The sequence below is a fragment of the Zeus faber genome (assembly GCF_960531495.2).
Source record: "Zeus faber genome assembly, chromosome: 6".
NCBI classification, from domain to species: domain Eukaryota; kingdom Metazoa; phylum Chordata; class Actinopteri; order Zeiformes; family Zeidae; genus Zeus; species Zeus faber.
Genome location: NC_137201.1, coordinates 17,054,217 through 17,073,750, shown reverse-complemented (window position 1 = coordinate 17,073,750; position 19,534 = coordinate 17,054,217). Strand labels below are relative to the sequence as shown.

Genomic DNA, 19,534 nt, shown 5'->3' with positions numbered 1-19,534 from the left:
GTACCTGACTGCACTTAAAGAATGAGATTCCAATTACATAGGGTGTACGTATACTTGGAAAAACCGTGTGTGTGTGTGTGTGTGTGTGTGTGTGTGTGTGTGTGTGTGTGTGTGTGTGTGTGTGTGTGTGTGTGTGTGTGTGTGTGTGTGTGTGTGTGTGTGTGTGTGTGTGTGTGTGTGTGTGTGTGTGTGTGTGTGTGTGTGTGTGTTCAGTTTAGAACTCAGTACGGTGGAGCTCGATGACGAGGGCGGTCGGACATTCCTGAGGGTTCTGATCCACCTCATCATGCAGGACTACCCCCCGCTGGTGTCTGGCTCTCTGCAGCTCATCTTCAAACACTTCAGCCAGAGGGCCGAGGTTCTGCAGGCTTTTAAACAGGTAAATGCCCGGCGGTGGTGCGTGAAGGGAACGACTAATTAGAGCGCTGACAGAATTTCATATTTGTTTGAAGTGAGGTGATGATTATTTAGTCTCGATATCAGTTTCTGTAATGAGGTTTGCTGTCTGGGGCTCTGTCTCAACTCAGATGTAAAAATGAATACACTAAACATAAAAAAAAAATAAATCAAGAGCAATGGAGACTAGTTGCCCTTGTTTTTTGTGTGTGTGTGTGTGTGTGTGTGTGTGTGTGTGTGTGTGTGTGTGTGTGTGTGTGTGTGTGTGTGTGTGTGTGTGTGTGTGTGTGTGTGTGTGTGTGTGTGTGTGTGTGTGTGCCCCTAGGTTCAGTTGCTGGTGTCAGAACAAGACGTGGAGAACTACAAGCAGATCAAGGTGGACTTGGACCAGCTGCGGCTGACGGTGGAGAAGTCCGAGTTGTGGGTGGAGAAGAGCGTAAGCTACAGCAGCGAGGACTTGGGCAGCAGGCAGACCAAGGAGCAGAATGGCGAGGTGCCGTCAGAAACCCTATCTTTAAAACGTCTTGTTTTTCATCACCAGCAGCCCACTATGTTTCAATGCTTTGATATCACATGTAATTTAACAACCAACTGATATTGGGATATGAATGATGGTGAATGATTCTTTGGCCCAAGATGAAACCACTCATAAAATAACAGTATTCAATAGTGTCTTTGAGAGTGTGCACAGGTAAGAGTATAGCCACCTATAGCTCTGGCAAAATTTGGCTACTCACCAACCATCTTATAATGCATTGACATATACAATATAATAGTACATTCGCTGTATCAGAATCACAACCTGTTTATTGGGCCAAGTGCATTTTCATATACAAGGAATTTGTCTCGGTAAGGGTTTGTGCATTGTAGTGCAGACAGTCAAGAAGCACAAAAAAAGAAAGATTAACAGTCTTAAGAAAACCAGATTATACAGAATATACAAAGTGTGATCTAGGCTCGAGGTAAAGTTATATTGTTATGCAGGTATACTGTCCCCTCTTCAGTAATGCCCCTCAGTGATTTCATTCTTAAAATAGAGTAAAATATAGCGTTTTAAAGCTTTTTCTTTTCTTTCTTTGTTCCTGGTCCGTGTGTTTGGCAGGAGGCTGTTCTGAGCCCGGTGCAGGATGGGGATATCAAGCCTCACATCGACAGCAACAAAGCAAACAACTACAACATTGTCAAGGAGGTAAGTGAAATTTAATCGGTATACCTTGCTCACCCTGGCCTGCTGTGTAAAGTAACAATTTTGACCGCAGACTGCATATTTTTAAAGGGTGCCGAGAAGTATATTAAGTGTATAGAAGTATGTTGGCACAGTATTTGTCCTTTTATTTTATAACGTGAGCTTGTTCTTATCTAGGTCAGTCTCAGTCGTCAACTGTTGCAAGGACTTACACTGTTCACATAAACCCATACATTGAGTGGAATAACCAAAACGTATTTCTTTTAACTGCTTATATTTGAATAAAGAAAGTAAAAGGTTCACTAGATTTTGCCACCAATTCACATAATAATCTGCATAATCAAATACATCATAGGGTTCACTTTCACACAATGTCCTGTACCTCGGGCGCATAATATATGGTCCTGGTATAATAATGAACCCAACAGGCAGGTAGAGCTGCCAACCTGCACGCATTTTGTGTACCAACCACGCAATTCAGGGTCAAAACACGCAGGTACGAAATGCCAGCTGAAACTACAAAAAAGAAGATATATATATATATCTATATATATATAGATATATATATATATATATATATATAGATATATATATAGATATATATATAGATATATATATATATATATATATATATAGATATAGATATAGATATATACACTACTCACAAAAAGATAGGGATATTTGGCTTTCGGGTGAAATTGATGTAAAATGTAAAAAATTCACACTACAGTAATATTATATCGTGAAAGTAGGGCATTTAAGTAGAAGCATGCAATGGTGATTTTCTCATTTCAAACAATTTATTGAAACAAAAGCCAACAACAGTGGTGGGTTTACCACAACAAAAAATGACAATGTCTCAATAACTTGTCATGTTGCCTTGAGCATCAATTACAGCTTGACAACGACGTCTCATGCTGTTCACAAGTCGACTTATTGTCTGCTGAGGCCTGGCCCCCCACTCTTCTTGAAGGGCGGCCATTGAGGTTCTGGGGTACAGAGTTACAAGCCTCTACACGGCGACTCAGCTGATCCCTAATGATGCCACCTCGATGAGCTGGAGCATTGTCGTCCATGAAGATGAAATGAGGCCTGTGTTGTTCATGCAGGGGCACAATGACTGGATGAATGATGTTATTCAGGTAGTATGGGCTTGTCACTGTACCATTCACAAAGTGTAGGGCAGTTCTGTATTGACTAGACACACCTGCCCACACTGTAACACCACCACCACCAAAGGCTCGTCTGGTGACAACAGTGGCTGATGCATAGCGCCCTCCTTGACGTCTCCAACATGGTTGGCGGCCTCATTTCTGCTCAACGTGAATCGACTTTCATCAGAGAACAGCACTGAGGCCACTGGTCCCTCGTCCAGCGTCAATACTCCCTGGCCCATGCAAGACGATGATGGCTGTGCCTGGTGGTGTGGTCAGGTACCCTTGTAGGTCGTCTAGCACGCAGACCACGCTGATGGAAACAGTTTCAAATGGTCTGACGTGACACTTGGGTGCCCCTCACCTCCCTTAAATGTGCCTGGAGTTGAGTGGCATTCATCATCCGGTTCCGCAGGGCACTGTTCACAATGAAGTGCTCATCAGTGTGGGATGTGGCCAAAGGACGTCCACGTCTATGCCTTTCTTTGACTCTTCCAGTCTCTGTATCTCTGTTGCAACCTGCTGATGACACTCTGTGATACTCTAAGCTCAGTGGCCACTTCCCTCTGAGAACATCCTGTTTGAAGCCTCACAATGGCGAGGTACTGTTGATCAATTGTTAGGCGTCGTCTTGGTCTCATGATGTCAAAATGTGAAGAGCGTGATGAAGAGGACTGTTTAAATACCAATTCTAATTGAACCAGGAAATGGTCGATTCATGGATCAAACACCTGTTGTGAATTTTGCCGTTCAGCTCCTTGTTAGAGAACAGCAAGTTGTGCAGAAAGTACTGAAACATTGAACAGTTGGACATGTGCATTCAAAAGTTTAGAGAAGGTCAAATTAAGTTCACCTGTAAAGGTTAGGGTTAGGGTTAGGGGACACTCAGTAAAAAGAGTCATTCGATTTAATTCAGTGGTTTAATGCATGGTGAGTTCCAGTGAACGAAAGTGAGAAGAATCTGTCTTTTTTTATTATTATTTTATTTTTATTCTTTTGTCAATGATTGCAATTTATTTTGGAATTGCAAGTACCATATAAATATAATAGAAATGTATAGTTGCACTTAAGTGAAAGAGACTCAACTCAGTGAGAGTTAAAGGTTGCATTATACTGAAACTTGGTGACAGTCCCATTTTAATGGAACTCAGTGACCGTTCAATGTTATAATTTATTTTATTGGAAATCAAGGACAGTTTCATGTTCTACAAACCCCAATTCCAATGAAGTTAGGACGCTGTGTAAAACGTAAATAAAAATGGTATACAATGATTTGCAAATCCTTTTCAACCTATATTCAGTTGAATACACTGCAAAGACAAGATATTTAATGTTCAAACTGATAAACTTTATTGTTTTTTTGCAAATATTCACTCATTTTGAAATTGATGCCTGCAACACGTTCCCAAAAAGCTGGGACAGGGGCATGTTTTCCAACTGTGTTCCATCACCTTTCCTTTTAACAACACTCAATAAGCGTTTGGGAACTGAGGACACTAATTGTTGTAGCTTTGTAGGTGGAACTCTTTCCCATTTTGCTTGATTTTCCGACTTCAGTTGCTCAACAGTCCAGGGTCTTTGTCGTATTTTGCGCTTCATAATGCGCCACACATTTTCAATGGCAGTCTAGTACCCGCACTCTTTTACTATGAAGCCACGCTGTTGTAACACATTCAGAATGTGGCTTGGCATTATCTTGCTGAAATAAGCAAGGACGTCCCTGAAAAAGACGTTGCTTGGATGGCAGCATACTGTGTGTTGCTCCAAAACCTGTATGTACCTTTCAGCATTAATGGTGCCTTCACAGATGTGCAAGTTAACCATGCCATGGGCACTAACACACCCCCATACCATCACAGGTGCTGGGCTTTGAACTTTGCGCTGATAACAATTTGGACAGTCCTTTTCCTCTTTGGCCCGGAGGACACAACGTCCATGATTTCCAAAAACAATTTGAAATGTGGACTTGTCAGACCACAGCACACTTTTCCACTTTGCGTCAGTCCATCTTAGATGAGCCCGGGCCCCGAAAAGCCGCAGCGTTTCTGGGTGTTGTTGATATGGTATTGCCTTCGCTTTGCGTGATAGAGTTTTAACTTGCACTTGTAGATATAGCGACAAACTGTGTTAACTGACAATGGTTTTCTGAAGTGTTCCTGAGCCCACGTGGTAATATCCTTTACAGAATGTCGGGTTTTCATGCAGTGCCACCTGAGGTATTGAAGGTAACGGGCATTCCATGTTGGTTTTCGGCCTTGCCACTTGCGTGCAGAGATTTCTCCAGATTCTCTGAATCTTTTGATGATATTATGGACTGTAGATGATGAAATCCCTAAATTCCTCGCAATTGTATGTTGAGAAATGTTTTCTTAAACTGTTGGATTATTTGCTCTCACAGTTGTTCACAATGTGCTGAACCTCGCCCCATTCTTGCTTGTGAACGACTGAGCCTTTTGGGGATGCTCCTTTTATACCCAATCATGACACTCACCTGTGGAATGTTCCAAACAGGTGTTTTTTGAGCATTCCTCAACTTTCCCAGTCTGTTGTTGCCCCTGCCCCAGATTTTTTGGAAAGTGTTGCAGGCATCAAATTCGAAATGGGTGAATATTTGCAAAAAACCCAATAGTTTATCAGATTGAACATAAATGATTTTGTCTAAATATTTTCTCAAGGTCGGCAGGTCTGATATAGTCCAACAATGAACGCACAGTAATAGATCTGGCCGCAGACAAATTGAATAACCCCAAAAATAGATCAAAATTGGATTCCGATTAATGAATTAACACATGAGAAAAATGAAACAAAATACTGTAAAATAAAAGGAGGTAGGTCAGGCAGGGTCCAAATGTCAGTCAGTCGATTACTTTCACAGAAGTCGCTCAGGAACGTCAGACCGTGGAGGGTTTCAGTTCCTCGTTCACTTTCCGTAATCCTTCTCCGATCACTTCCCACGATCCTTTCGCTGATCACTCCTGCAAAAAACTAGCCGATCGTTTCCATTCACTTTTAAAAAAATGTTTGTTTTTTTTACTGTCCTTATCACTTCTGCTTCAACTTCCTACAATCCTTCTGCAATCATTTCTGCTTTCACTCTCGCCTAGCTGGTGCAATTGTATCAATACGTACTGTAGACTCGGTAGAGAGATTGATGGCGTGTGTGTGTGTGTGTGTGTGTGTGTGTGTGTGTGTGTGTGTGTGTGTGTGTGTGTGTGTGTGTGTGTGTGTGTGTGTGTGTGTGTGTGTGTGTGTGATCACTAGATCCTGCTGCGGCTCAGCAAGCTGTGCTACCCCAGCAAGAAGAGCCGTGTGCAGCAGCAGAGGCTCCTGAAGAACATGGGCGCCCACACGGTGGTCCTCGACCTGCTGCAGATCCCCTATGAGAAGGTGAGTGGCCCAGACATCGGCCGACCGATCAGAACGACCCGTCTGATGCTGTGAAACGTGGCTTTACCTTGCCTGCGTCTCCTGTTCTGTCTCCCTACATTAATCTTTATGATTATTGGTCTGGTTCTGTCTGCAGAGTGATGAGAAGATGAATGAGATCATGACCTTGGCCCACACATTTCTGCAGAACTTCTGCCGAGGAAACAGCCAGAACCAAATCTTGCTCCATAAACATCTTAATCTCTTCCTCACCCCAGGGGTACGTTCACCTTTGACCTGACCCAACCTCACCTGAAATTGCCAACAATCAACAATAATAATATAATTATTGATAATACATAAAGCTGTTAAACTGTTTCATTTGTGTCCATGAGTTAAGCAGATTTTTTTTTTCATCTTTTTGCGACAGATTTACTTATTTGTATATTTTGAAATTGTCCTGTAGTTGCTGGAAGCTGAGACCTTGCGTCACATCTTCATGAACAACTACCACCTGTGCAATGAGATCAGTGATCGCGTGGTCCACCACTTCGTTCACTGCATTGAGACACACGGGAGACACGTTCAGTACTTGCAGTTCCTGCAGACCATCGTGAAAGCCGATGGGAAGTACGTCAAGAAGTGTCAGGACAAGGTGATGACGGAGGTAAGGAAAAAGCACCTTTTCCCATATTAGACGTGAAAATGACATCATCAAAATAAATGGCACTATATTAATTATACAATAATTACAATGAAATTCTGAAACGGGAGCAGCTGGAAATAACTGATTCGATATTAGAAACGTGGTTGAATGGGGTCACTGGCAGTCTGATGTCTTGAAATCAACAAAAAAAAATCAAACAACATGAAGAACAAAACAACACGAATTTCAGTTTTCAGTTTTTGAACTCAGCATCTCTTCCTACTTTTGGATCGCTTTCAACCGGAGCGTGTCCGTGTCTTCTAGAGAGAACGAGTCCATGACTAGTTCATCGATCGCGGATGGCCTCGTTCTCTGGTGGATTAAAAAAATAATATAATGAAAAGATTTTTCTGATTCATTGCGTTTCAGTCTTTTGCGATGTGTTTAGCGTGCAAGTTCATATTGCGATGGCGGTGAAAATGGGGTTTGTCGGTCAGCACCACTAGATATTCTAAATACTGCAACGCATTTTTTTTCCTCCTCACATTTTCTGAATTCATTAATATTCTGCAGGCCAGATGTGGCCCGCGGGCTGCCACTTGACGATTACTGATGTGCATATAGATGTTTTAATTCATTAAGTGACGAATTGGATTGGGGGGTAGTCCTGGTCACTGGAAGTGGGCGGAGTCACTGAAAGGGGGGGGTGGTCCCGGCCCCCCTCGTGCAGCGCGGTGTGCCTTCTCAGGTGGTTTGCAGAGATGAAGGTCTCATGCAATTCATGCGCACCTTGAGCGAGCCGGACTCGGACGGAGCGCTATCCCGCCCTGCGCCCAGCCGTAGCGCCTTCCACCCGTGTGCACGTGCTGGTGGCGCTTCAGGTTGCTGGAGTCGGGAGAAGCGCTCGCTGCACCGCGCAGCGGCTTCTCGCCTGTGTGCGCACGCATGTGCGTCTTCAGGCTCTTCAGACACACCAGCCCGCTTCCCGCAGACTCCGCAGGAGATCGTCAGGCCACCACGGGGCTCCAAGGGGGCGGAGCCCCTAGAGAAGGAGTCCAGGGAGAGGCAGTACTTCTCTAGCACCCCCTGCAGTAGAAAAGTGTTTCCTGCGGCCCACACCTCCTCCCTGGATGCCAAAAACACACTTTCACATCCAACTTGAATTGACACCTTTAATAACGTTAAACGTTGGCATTTACACAATCCTAAGATCTTGTCTGAACAAATGGCTCCTTGTTACATTTATTTTATTTTTTTTTTAATAATAGCTTCAACTACACAATTGGGCAATTGCGATTGCCAACGTACGTGGCCGTACGTTACGTACCCCATTGTGTCGGCTGAAGGTATTCTCACAACACTGGATCAGTTTAACAGATTCAGACGCCAACCACTGGGGTTGACTCCCAATGATTGGAAAAATGTTTCCTTTTTTAATTCCTTTGAGTGTTTATTGCTTCTGTATATTTTATATTTGAACTGTACTTTTCAAATTTCATTTTGCCCTTTCATGAAAATTTATCGGTTTGAAACCATGCCAACCAATTTACCATTCCAGCTCTTTAATATTATTCTTAGTGAGTGACACCGCATATGTATGCGTTTGTCTCCAGCTGGTGAACGGCGGCGAGGACGTGCTGGTGTTCTACAACGACCGCTCCTCCTTTCCGCTGCTGCTGCAGATGATGGGTTGCGAGCGCGAACGGACGGATGAAGGCGGAGCGCTGGCGTACCACAACACGCTGGTGGAGCTGCTGGCCGCCTGCACCGAGGGCAAGAACGTCTACACGGAGCTGAAGTGCAATTCCCTGCTCCCGCTGGACGACATCGTCAAAGTGGTCAATGATGTTCACTGTATACCAGAGGTAACGCCAAGGCCATAAAGGCGGAGGTGCTGTGTTTCATCAAAGGCCCACCAAACCTTAGACTAAACAGTCATTTGTGTTTTTGGTCTCAGGTGAAGACCGCCTATGTGAACTTTGTGAACCACTGCTACGTTGACACGGAGGTGGAAATGAAGGAGATCTACACGTCCAACCACATCTGGAAGCTCTTTGAAAACTTCCTTGTCGACATGGCCAGTGTAAGACCTGGTTAATATGAAAGCTGCCGAAATAATCTTTATTCCTTTTCGATGATGGGGTGTACATAGACTTGGAAGCCTCCGTAGTTTTCGCATCGTTTTTTGTTTTTTTGGGTTTTTTTTTTTTTTTACATCGTCCATTCTTGCCTCCCCAGGTCTGCAACAGCACCACCGACCGTAACCACGCCGATTTGGCCCTCGAAAAGTACGTCACCGAATCGGTGATGGCGATTGTCAAGGGCTTTTTCAGCTCCCAGTTCTCTGTCAACAACTCCAACCTGCAGGTATTTTGATGAACTGTGAAGATAAGGAGAAAATATTTGCTTTCTGTCACAAAACCCCTTTTCAGGATTTTTGACTACTTTATAAGCGAGTCGGTTTTCACTGCAGTGCTTATTTCACTGCATTTTAATAGGGAACTTTATTGGCTATTCCAGACACTTGCAACACTCGCTCGAGGTGTTGTTTTGTTTTTTTTGTTTGTTTTTTTGTGGCGCTTCTGCTTGTTTCTCCCAATTGGAGACAAAAGTGAAATCATCCCAATATGTTTTATCTGTGATTTCCCTCGACACTAACCTGCTCCCAGAAACGCACGACGTCGGCTTGACATAACGCACTCGCATTTCGACCCTTTCTCGCTCCCGCTCGTGCAGACAAACCAGCCGATCTTCATCCAGCTGCTGCAGTCTGCCTTCAGGATCTACAACTGCACCTGGATCAACTCAGCTCAGAAGGCCAACATAGAGAGCTGTATCAAGACACTGGCGGACGTCGGTGCGTGTTGTTACCTTGCCCTGTCATTTGGCAGCTTTGAATAGTAAAGTTGGGCCCATGGCACAAACCATAGATTTAAAACATGTTTGGTCAATCTTTGTAAGGTATATTTGTGTCTTGCCTCTATAGATTATAAGTAGTAAGCCATAATTTATACACCATGGATTTAAAAAAAATAAATTAAAAAAATATATATATTCTAGCTCGAGGCTCAAATGGACTTTATATAAAACGTAACAAAAAATGGAAATCCCATGCAGCTTTTCCCAGCAGGCAACTTGAGTTTTGGAAAACGTCCACGCCTTAACAGGGCGGCTTATTTAAGCTGTCAAAGTTGCCGGTTCAGTCTGTCTCTACTCATTGCTGCTGCCGCTGTCGTACCTCCACCTCCCCTGCCTCCACCTGTGGCTCGATTCGAGGGTGATTCAAGTGCATCGCTCCCTTATTTTAACTGCTTCCAATCTATGCCAATACATTTTATGGAGGGGTGAGAATTGAAGCCCAGGAGCCAAAACCTATGACACATGTATCCTCATAGGATTGTAGTTCGTACTTCAATACCTGATACTGTTGTATAAACTGTATTCCATACAGTAAATTTATATGTTTTCTAACATGAGCAGGAACTGAGAACTGATTTTAACTGAGTCGGATGGTGTTTTCCCAGCCAAGGCTCGGGCCATAGCCATTCCCGTGGACCTGGACAGTCAGGTGAACACTCTGTCCCTCAAAGTCCACAGCAACATGGTGCAGCGGGCAGCAAAAGACTGGAGGATCACTGCTCGCACCCGCCCCCGCAAGGAGCCCCTGGGTGGCCCCGACTACAAGAACATCATTGAAAAGCTGCAGGTGCACAAAAAGTTACAGTACTCTTTAACAAATGTCATAACTTTATGGGCAGCAGGATATTTAAGGCACAGGGTCATTGGCTTGGGATGATCTATCCTTCTGCAATATTGATTGTGTGTGTGTGTGTGTGTGTGTGTGTGTGTGTGTGTGTGTGTGTGTGTGTGTGTGTGTGTGTGTGTGTGTGTGTGTGTGTGTGTGTGTGTGTGTGTGTGTAGGGGGTCGTGGCCTGTCTGGAGGAACAATTCAGTCCAAAGGTGCAGGCTGAGTTTTCTGTGCTGGTGGATGTGCTGCACAGCCCCGAGCTGCTGTTTCCGGAGGCTGCTCGGCTGCGCTGTGAAAGTGGAGCTTTCATGTCCAAGTGAGTATCTGTCCATAACCTCTGCATACATTTGGATAAAGTGAAGACGACCTGTTTCCCGATCGAAATAAATGAGAGCTTTATCTTAAGGCTATTTAAGAGAACAGGGTTTGTCGGGCTAACGAACCAGCAGCAGGTCGAGAAATTTCAACACCCTTCTGGTCCAAGTCACCCCCGTTATCAAGCTCCGGAGGTGCTGCTTTTTAGCCGACCTTGTGCTCTGACCTTGCTCTAAAATGGAAAGCGATCAGGATTAGTGGAGCTCCTTGCTACTGATATTTTCCCATGGAGCTATTGAGCTCGCCTGGAGTCAAAATGCATTTATTCCCTGAAATCAATGGCTTTTTCGGAGCATTTAATTTTCTTCAGACACGGTGACGTGTGGAAGATTGCTTGACGAGGCAATCCTCTGTGTTGACCTCAGATTGATCAAACACACTAAGAAGCTGATGGACAAAGAGGAGAAGCTGTGCATCAAGATCCTGCAGACGCTCAGGGAGATGTTGGACAAGAAGGAGAGCTTTCAAGACTCTGTAAGTACTTGATACTTGACCTCCAGCCACGGTGTCTCTTACTCAAAGGACGGCAGCAAATCTGGTTTTAGCCCCTTTACTGAGCCCTGACTATGTTCCCCATGATAGACACATTTTCATATTTTTAATATTGTAGCTATTTTCGGGTTTTGGAAAATCTGGATGATATGGTGAACATTAAAATCATCTCCTGGTCCCGCTGAAAATTTCAGTAATTCAGGTAGAAGTATTTAATTTGACCATATTTTGTATTAGCTAGTTCCACTTAAAGTCTGAATCATGATTGCTTTAACACAGTGGTACTCAACCTTTCCCAGCTCAGGAGCCACATTAACAAAGAATATTTTCGAAAGAGCCAAATTTCTGAAACGTCCCTTTCCTCCTTCAAACCATTATGAATTTTAAAATAAGACTACTACATTCCTACTAATGAATGTAAAGCATGATGTATGCAGTTATTGCCATTATTATTACTACCATATTATCATTACCGTGTTTTCATTACCATTGCAACCACACATGTATTGTGTTATTGTACACAAATTATCTTCAAATGTGTACGGCAAACCGGAAATTACGTAGAGAAACCGACGAGCCGACTCTACTGAGCATGTCTACTGCGCCTGCAGCGGTAGATACCTCGTTCTCTGGATTACCGCACTTAAATCAAGGTAAATGACTTACAGTTAATAACCTTGGATTGATATAAAAGTTGTCTTTTCTATTTATTAATTGCGTAGAGGCTGTTGTGGTGCTTGTAGCATGTAAGCCGATGGAGGACTTGGGCGCGCTGCTGTCTTGTGGCACGGTTGGTCCGGTGATAGGATGCCGCTCCTGGTTCTTACTTATATACAGTAATAATAAATAAAATAATTAATAATACAATTTCTAGTGGAGACCAGGTGATCAGCCATTGATCACTCAGTTAACAGATCATTGATCACTACCAGGAAACAGACCTCTATAGATGTGCTGTCTCTCAAACCACGTCGTAGGTTGATGTGTCTAATGGGAAATTCAGTTTTGAATACTACAGAGGATGTCTCAGACAAAATGTATTGAAATACTATTTTTGAAAATTTGTATTTAATTTGAACACTTTAAAGAGCTGTAACTAGTCATAAAAGATGACGCAGCCCGCATGCCTCGGGTTGACTATCACGGCTTTAACACATACGAAGTACGGATCAATTGAGTAACTTTGACAAAAATTGGTGTTGCTGTCAATATCAGCGGGACCAGGACTATCACCATATTGTTCACATGTTCCAATACCCAAAAATGGAGACAATGTTTAAATATCTGAAAAGCCATCACCAGGAAAATGGTCAGTATTAGTTACAGTGAACATACTGAATCTCATAACCCATGTGGTCCTTTCAACAGCAATCTGAAACGATCAACATTTTGAGTATTTAAGTATTTTAAGTATTTATGTGTTGATAGCCCTTGATTGGCTCGAGAGTAATGGGATCAAAAAGTCCGTAGCAGATCGGCGGATTGTTGCCGTGCATTTCGCCCCTTTTCTTCCCGTGCCAGCGTGCTGCGCTGTAGTGCTTCTCCTCTCCCGCTCCGTGGGCCCACAGCCCAGACTGCACTTCATCAGTATGCTGTGGGCCTTTGTATGTTACATAAGGCGAGAAGGCACTCGAGGACAAACTCACACTGAGCGGGAGAATAAAGGGAGGGAAGAAATAAAGGGAGGGGGGTGGTGGCAAGCAATGAACAAATAAATCAATACTGCAACAAACGAGGCTGTGTGTGTGTGTGGCCCATGTGTGCATGTATGTCCTTACATGTGTCTGTGAGCAGCGTGGACAAACGTGCACAAAAACGTGTCAGATCTGTGACCACCTGTGGCAGCGTGAGAAGGCGCTGTTGGTGGAACACAACATGTGCCGCTCGGAAACCGGAGACAAAAGATCAATGTGCCTTCAGCTCCTGCACCTACACACTGCAGCGCATTGTTCACGCCGGTTCGTGAAGCCAACACCACCTTCTGTGATGCATTCAGGTCCTCGGACACGCTGCTTTGTGTGCATATCTTGTGTAACTCTATAATCTGTGTACAAAATATGTGTGAGTAAAACACACTTATTTTTCCCGTCGGGTGAAGGATGCAACAGTTCTTAAAAAAAAAAAAAAAAACGCAAAAAACTATATAAAGAATTCTACATAAATGAAACTTTTGAGAGAGAGAGAGAGAGAGAGAGAGAGCGCGCATGTGAGCGGTGGCTGCGGGGCGAGGGAGGAGGAGGAGCAGCGTCTGCTCGGTCCATGAGGAGACGGGGGAGGGAGTGCGCTTACGTAACAGCCTGCAGTGGCTGAGCCAGCCTCACGTGGACCATCACGTTCTCTCTCTCTCTCTCGCTGCCTTGCTCGCTCTCTCGCCACCTCACGCTTTGTCTCACTCCATTGCATCTCGTCTGCCTGCCTAAGTTGTTCCCCTACACCCCTCCTCTCACCTGCCCCCCTCTCTCCCTCTGTCTTTCTTTCCCTCACTTTTCTCCACAATTTAAATTCAGATTTGACTTATATGCGTGGCTGGACTGAACCTACGGTGTCGAAGCTACTACAACTTAACAATCGGAGACATTTATTGCAGATAAACAAAGTAAAGAATGACATTTAAAGTATGGAGAAAAAAAAAAAAAAAAAAGAGCCAAAGTGCAACATTTTGGTGACATCAGTTAATCAAATGGTCAAAGATGAGAAAACCAAATATATATGTGTCAGTGTAGATTCATAGTTTATGTGATTCTGGGATAGAGATAAAGGGTAGAATGAGATTTTATTTCCCTTTAAAATATATATTTAATTTTATTTTGATTTTTTTTCCAACATATTTGACATTCATTTAAAAAAAAAAAAAAAAAAAATTTGCTGACAGCTTTTGCTGTCGGGACATTTTCTCTGCGTCTTTGTCATGTGGAGGGGGGTGGAGGGGGGATGTCCTGGCGCTGGTTGCACTCTGGGATTAAAAAGCATCTAGATGTTGAGGTCAGAGAAAAGTAGTTGTAACTGGTTACTTTCCACCTCTTATCTATTAACAACATAAAGAGATGGAATTGTATGTTATTATTATATACTTAAAGTCATGCACATTGTTGATTATGCTGATTATTACAATTAGGATGATTATTATTAATAAATATTCATAATAATAATAAAAATAATCTACCTGATGTTGAAAAGGGATGTAATGTTAAGCCATGTGTTTATTTTTGGCTTTATAACCATTGGTTATCATATAACCAGTGAATTTTTCAGGTGTGGGTTATATGGTTGTGCATGTCAGAATATGGGTCTCACTGTCTGTCTGTTTTGTCAACCAATGTTGACAAGGTTATTATGTAATATCAACCACCCTCATAATCTTTTTTTCTTTCCTCTTCTTCCCCACTCGTCCTTGTTATTTAAACATTCTCTCTCTCTCTCTCTCTCTCTCCCCGTCTCTCACCCCCCCCCATCTTCTCTCTCTCTCTCTCTACCGTCTTCCCTCTCTCTTTCGATCTCTCTCCCTCTCTCTCCATGTCTCTTTTCTCTCTCTAAGCTGCGTTTCACATTACCTGCCCTGGGCAAAGCAGATTTACAGATTACCACCCTCTTGCTGCTAAGTACATCACACACATGCACGTAGACACATTTGATGACACGTTTAGACACACACACACACACACACACACACACGCACACCTGCTCACATGGACACCCTAGCTGCCCCTAAGTGAGCCCGTCCTGTATGGTTTTCCCAGTTTGTCTGCTGATGCGCGCCATGGAACAGAGCTTAAACTCATCCATACGACCAGTCAGCCCAAAAGCTGTCTGAGCTCCCTGCAGAGAAACCTGTGCAGACCGTACACATTTTACACTGCAGCCATTTTCAACTTTTACTTTGCCACATTTCAAAGCAAACATCTATACTTTGTACTCGACTCATTTCTAACACACTTGTGTTACTTAAAAATCAAGGACTGGATGTGTCAAACTGCTCATCAATGATTCATTAGCTCCATATCCTTCTGAATTACTATGACGCTGCCTGAATTATTTTATTGTAAATTAAAATTCAGGATCCGCAGGAAATAAAACCTACAGTAGTACTTTTAATTTGTAATACTTTCAGTACATTTAACAGGAAATACTTATACCCTTTTCATCGAGTAATCCCTGTGTTTCTCGCCGACGAAGTTCTTCTACCTCCCATTTTCACCCCGCTCTTCTCGCATCCGCCGTTTTGTTTATGTTTCCATGGCGACGAGGGATCAGCACATGGTTCACCACGTTTGTCCATCTTGTTTCTGGTGTGTCAGGGCAAAGTGGTCTTTTGTATAGCCGTAAAGAAGCGGCATTAGATATGGAAATATGAGAGAGGTCCTGAGTCCAGGGCTCGGGGCGCACATGAGCGGCTATGAATGAGATGAATTGTCGTTGTGGAATTGCGTTTCGACACAGTTCAGTGTTTTACTTGAATCTGATTGCAGCTGAGTTATGTCACTTGTACTTGGGGAGAAAGGATGGCACTGTACTGAAACACATGACGAGTGACAGGACGAGGTGTATGAATTGTGTCCTGTGTTTGGCGGAGCGGCCACTGATACGCGCCGAGGTGGAAGTTGACGATAAAACATCTATTTTGTGCTGTCATAATTGGCTAATTGACTCGCTGGTACATTTCCACATGACGTCTTTTCAACACCGCACTGTCTTCATCGCCGAGCCACTCTGCGTCCCCAACACACAGCCATTGCAGCACGTGACACTTCCTCTGTGAACTGGCCCGTGACGTGTCAGTGTGCTGCTGAACGCTTGTTCATGTGCTCGTGACGATGGTTCCCCATCACCACTGTCTCCAATTGCTCTCACATGCGACCTGATTCGTTTTGCTGATCGACTTAGTTGTGCAGTGTAAACATTTTATGTGCTATGTAATTGGAGGCGCGTGTGTGTGTGTCTGTGTGTGTGTCTGTGTGTGTGTGTGTGTGTGTGTGTGTGTGTGGTCTTGGGGCGCAATTGACGACATGGTTAACAGGCATGTGAGCAGCTCGGAAGAACGTTCTTTCAGTGCACATGAGGAATAAATGATCAGGACGAATATTGGAAAATGTATTTTGGTACCTATTTACAAGTGCTTTTAGTGTTTTTTAGTTTAGAAATATTCATTCTCCAACTTATTTTTTTAACAGAAAATATAATTACAACAGCTTATCTTTCTTGTAAAAATGACAATGTCGCAGGTCAGGGGCACCAGCTACAGAGCAGTCTGTAATCAGAAAATCAAATTGGGGAATATATTCTGGACATTCTGGACCGCTGTTCCACTGTTGTTTTTATCTTTTATTTTGTCATGCTCACACCTCTGCATGGCCTTCAAAGGCATTTGGGAAAACTTAACTTTGTCAGTTTGCTACAAATGCATGGCATGAGCCAGCTTTTGATTTTCTTGTGGAAATTGACTATCATGTGATTAATATATGATGGAAAAAATATGTAAAAAGACTTATATATATATATATTAGTGTGTGTGTGTGTATATATATATATATATATATATATATATATATATATATATATATATATATATACACACAAATATATTTGTCGGTGTGGACTTGGCCCACCTGCAGACGTTGCGCCGCTGTCTGGACTCTGGGCTCGATCCGTCTTCCAGCGCCCGCACAAGTCCTGTGATCAGCGAGACGAGCACAAATAGCTCGGCCCGATTCGCGTTCCTGTTGGCCAGAGTTAGCGCACGCTGCAGACAGCAGAGCTGCAGGAGGGTGGTGCCGGTGGTGTGGGGGTGGGATGTGAGAATGGGAGCTGCCGGTGGGGAGGTGGGGGTGCCGAAGGGGGAAATCAGTAGCTTGGCTGCTTGGACACAGGAGCCGCAGTGTGGCGTGCCAGCGCACATTTTAAGAACTCCATGGCGGCTCGGTAGTTTGTGCGCCCCCCTCTATTCTCACACACTCTCCATCTCCTCTCTTCCTCGTGGCTCTTACATCACCTGACAGGAATTCTTCTACTCCACACAGGAGCAGACGGATGAGTCAGACCAGCCTGACTCTCTTTTTGCCTCTGTCCCGCTCTCCTCTTTTTACTCCTCTCTCCCTCTATTCCTCTTTCTCTTTGATGAACGTAACCAGCAAACCACATCTCCCATAAGAGCGGGCGGAGGGTAAAGTGCAAACTTTGCCGTCTCCCTAAACCCGCCTCCGGCCACACGCGCACTTGATCTCCGTATTCACTTTATCAGACAAAAGTAAAATATTGTCCACGCCAGAGGAGGCAAAATGTTAATGTCAAACTCTATTCCATTTGTAATCTGTCAAAGGGCAGTGCATGGGAATGCAGTGTCCAAGCAGAATACTGAGTGCAGCGATGCACCGCGTGCACCTCTGCATCGCCGAGTGGAAAGCAGAGGAGCTAGCGAAATGAATCATCACCTTTCAAGGTGTGTGTGTGTGTGTGTGTGTGTGTGTGTGTGTGTGTGTGTGTGTGTGTGTGTGTGTGTGTGTGTGTGTGTGTGTGTGTGTGTGTGGCGGGAAAGACAGACAGTTAAGCCAGACAGCGCAGGCAGACAAGTGTCTTCTCTGACTGCAGATGAGATGGATTGTTTACCGACACAGGAAGTGTCAGACACGCATGCTCCCCCAGATCTTTGCAGACTTGAGGCCTGAACGAAACTCACTTCTAGTTTGGTGTTGTTAACTTTTTGCGATAAAGCTGTTTTCAACCAATTTTTTGGGGTTTCTGAGATTCAAGTTTTTCACCATGGATTTGAAACCACAGTGACTACCTCCCCTGCAAATGTAGTCTCTCATAATTGCTCCGCCCTGTATTGAACCTGGCTATTCACTCATCCATCCATACAGTGGAGCATCTGCATGTCAAGTGTCATAATAGTCCCTCATAGAGGCGAGGTTCCCATGGGAACTGACGCTCACCCCCCCGCCCCCCACTCTCGTGCATTCTGTTCCTCTGTGCATATGTCACTTATTCTGTTTATTATTCTTCTTTCCGTTCTGTCTTGTTGAACAAGAGAAGTAGCAGGACAACGCAGTACTTATCTCAGTCATTTGCAAAGATCTTTAAAACTGTGTGTGTGTATGTGTATGTGTATGTGTATGTGTATGTGTGTGTGTGTGTGTGTGTGTGTGTGTGTGTGTGTGTGTGTGTGTGTGTGTGTGTCATAGACTTTCCGTTCGGAAAATTGGTACCGGTCAACGTGTCCTGGAAGATTTCAATTTCCCAGACAAATGGGAGAGATTCCGGTCAAATATTATCTGTTTATTGAGTTAAAATACAATAGGGTATATAGAGAATGACATCAGGCATGTAGATGTATAATATTTTTTATTGAATATTTGAAAATAAAATAAGTCCCGTCAGTTAACGCCATTTTAAAAATAAATAAATATTACGAATATTACGACTTGGAATCAAATAATTTCCGTTCATGAACAATAAGTAACAAGTGCAGTGGCTTTAACATCTCACTAAAATAAAATTTTGATCAAATCAAAAACAAAATAAGTATGACAAGTAGGTCTACATAAATAATAAAGTTTGTGGTGGTGTCTGTCTTCCGGGGGACATTCCGTCAACAAATATTTACCATCCGCTCTGTGTCGCAACTTATATATCCAAAAAAACGGCAACCTAAGGATGTATGTGTCGATGTTGTCAACAATACATCATCTTTCTGCTTCTCCTCTGGACGCTGTGCTCTGTCTCCGTTCCGAGTGTCTACTGTGTTGACAGGCGCAACCTGTCCACGAGGGAGGGGGCGGGGCTTAGATCTATATCGACAAACGTGATTGGTCAGAGGGGCAGCTTTCTGAACAGCTTTAGATCGTCCAAACTGATTGGCTTCCCGTTGTGACTTTTTTTTTTTTTTTTTTTTTTTTTTTTAATCTAAATCATCCACCCAGCACTAATGAGAATTGTGTTTGGAAGGAATGATTTTCACCGGACATTATGACCGGAGAGATTTAAATATGTTGGACTTCAACAGATTTTTCCGGTCAAAAACTGGCTGTTATCGGATAACAGAAACGCTGGTGTGTAATGTGCACCCACGAAAGCTCGATGAGCCACCTCAAAAGAGGCTGCCTACATTTTAACATCAATTTGCTTTGTCTCATCTACTTTGTCACCCGCAAGTGAAGCCCCCTGTAAGCCACGTCTGC

The 19,534-nt window shown here is 43.6% G+C and overlaps 1 protein-coding gene across 1 annotated transcript in view; it reads left to right on the top strand.

Moving 5' to 3' along the window:
• Nucleotides 1–19,534, top strand: part of itpr2 (inositol 1,4,5-trisphosphate receptor, type 2) — a gene marked incomplete at its 5' end in the record, with an annotated part of 59,623 nt that overhangs the window by 18,979 nt on the left and 21,110 nt on the right. The window contains 13 exons of the mRNA XM_080002812.1: nt 214–379; nt 722–889; nt 1,499–1,585; nt 5,998–6,123; nt 6,260–6,382; nt 6,569–6,769; nt 8,362–8,613; nt 8,706–8,831; nt 8,987–9,115; nt 9,485–9,605; nt 10,273–10,454; nt 10,670–10,812; nt 11,237–11,345. Of these exons, the coding sequence (XP_079858938.1) occupies nt 214–379; nt 722–889; nt 1,499–1,585; nt 5,998–6,123; nt 6,260–6,382; nt 6,569–6,769; nt 8,362–8,613; nt 8,706–8,831; nt 8,987–9,115; nt 9,485–9,605; nt 10,273–10,454; nt 10,670–10,812; nt 11,237–11,345 (1,933 nt within the window). The remainder of the gene's footprint in view (nt 1–213; nt 380–721; nt 890–1,498; nt 1,586–5,997; nt 6,124–6,259; nt 6,383–6,568; nt 6,770–8,361; nt 8,614–8,705; nt 8,832–8,986; nt 9,116–9,484; nt 9,606–10,272; nt 10,455–10,669; nt 10,813–11,236; nt 11,346–19,534) is intronic.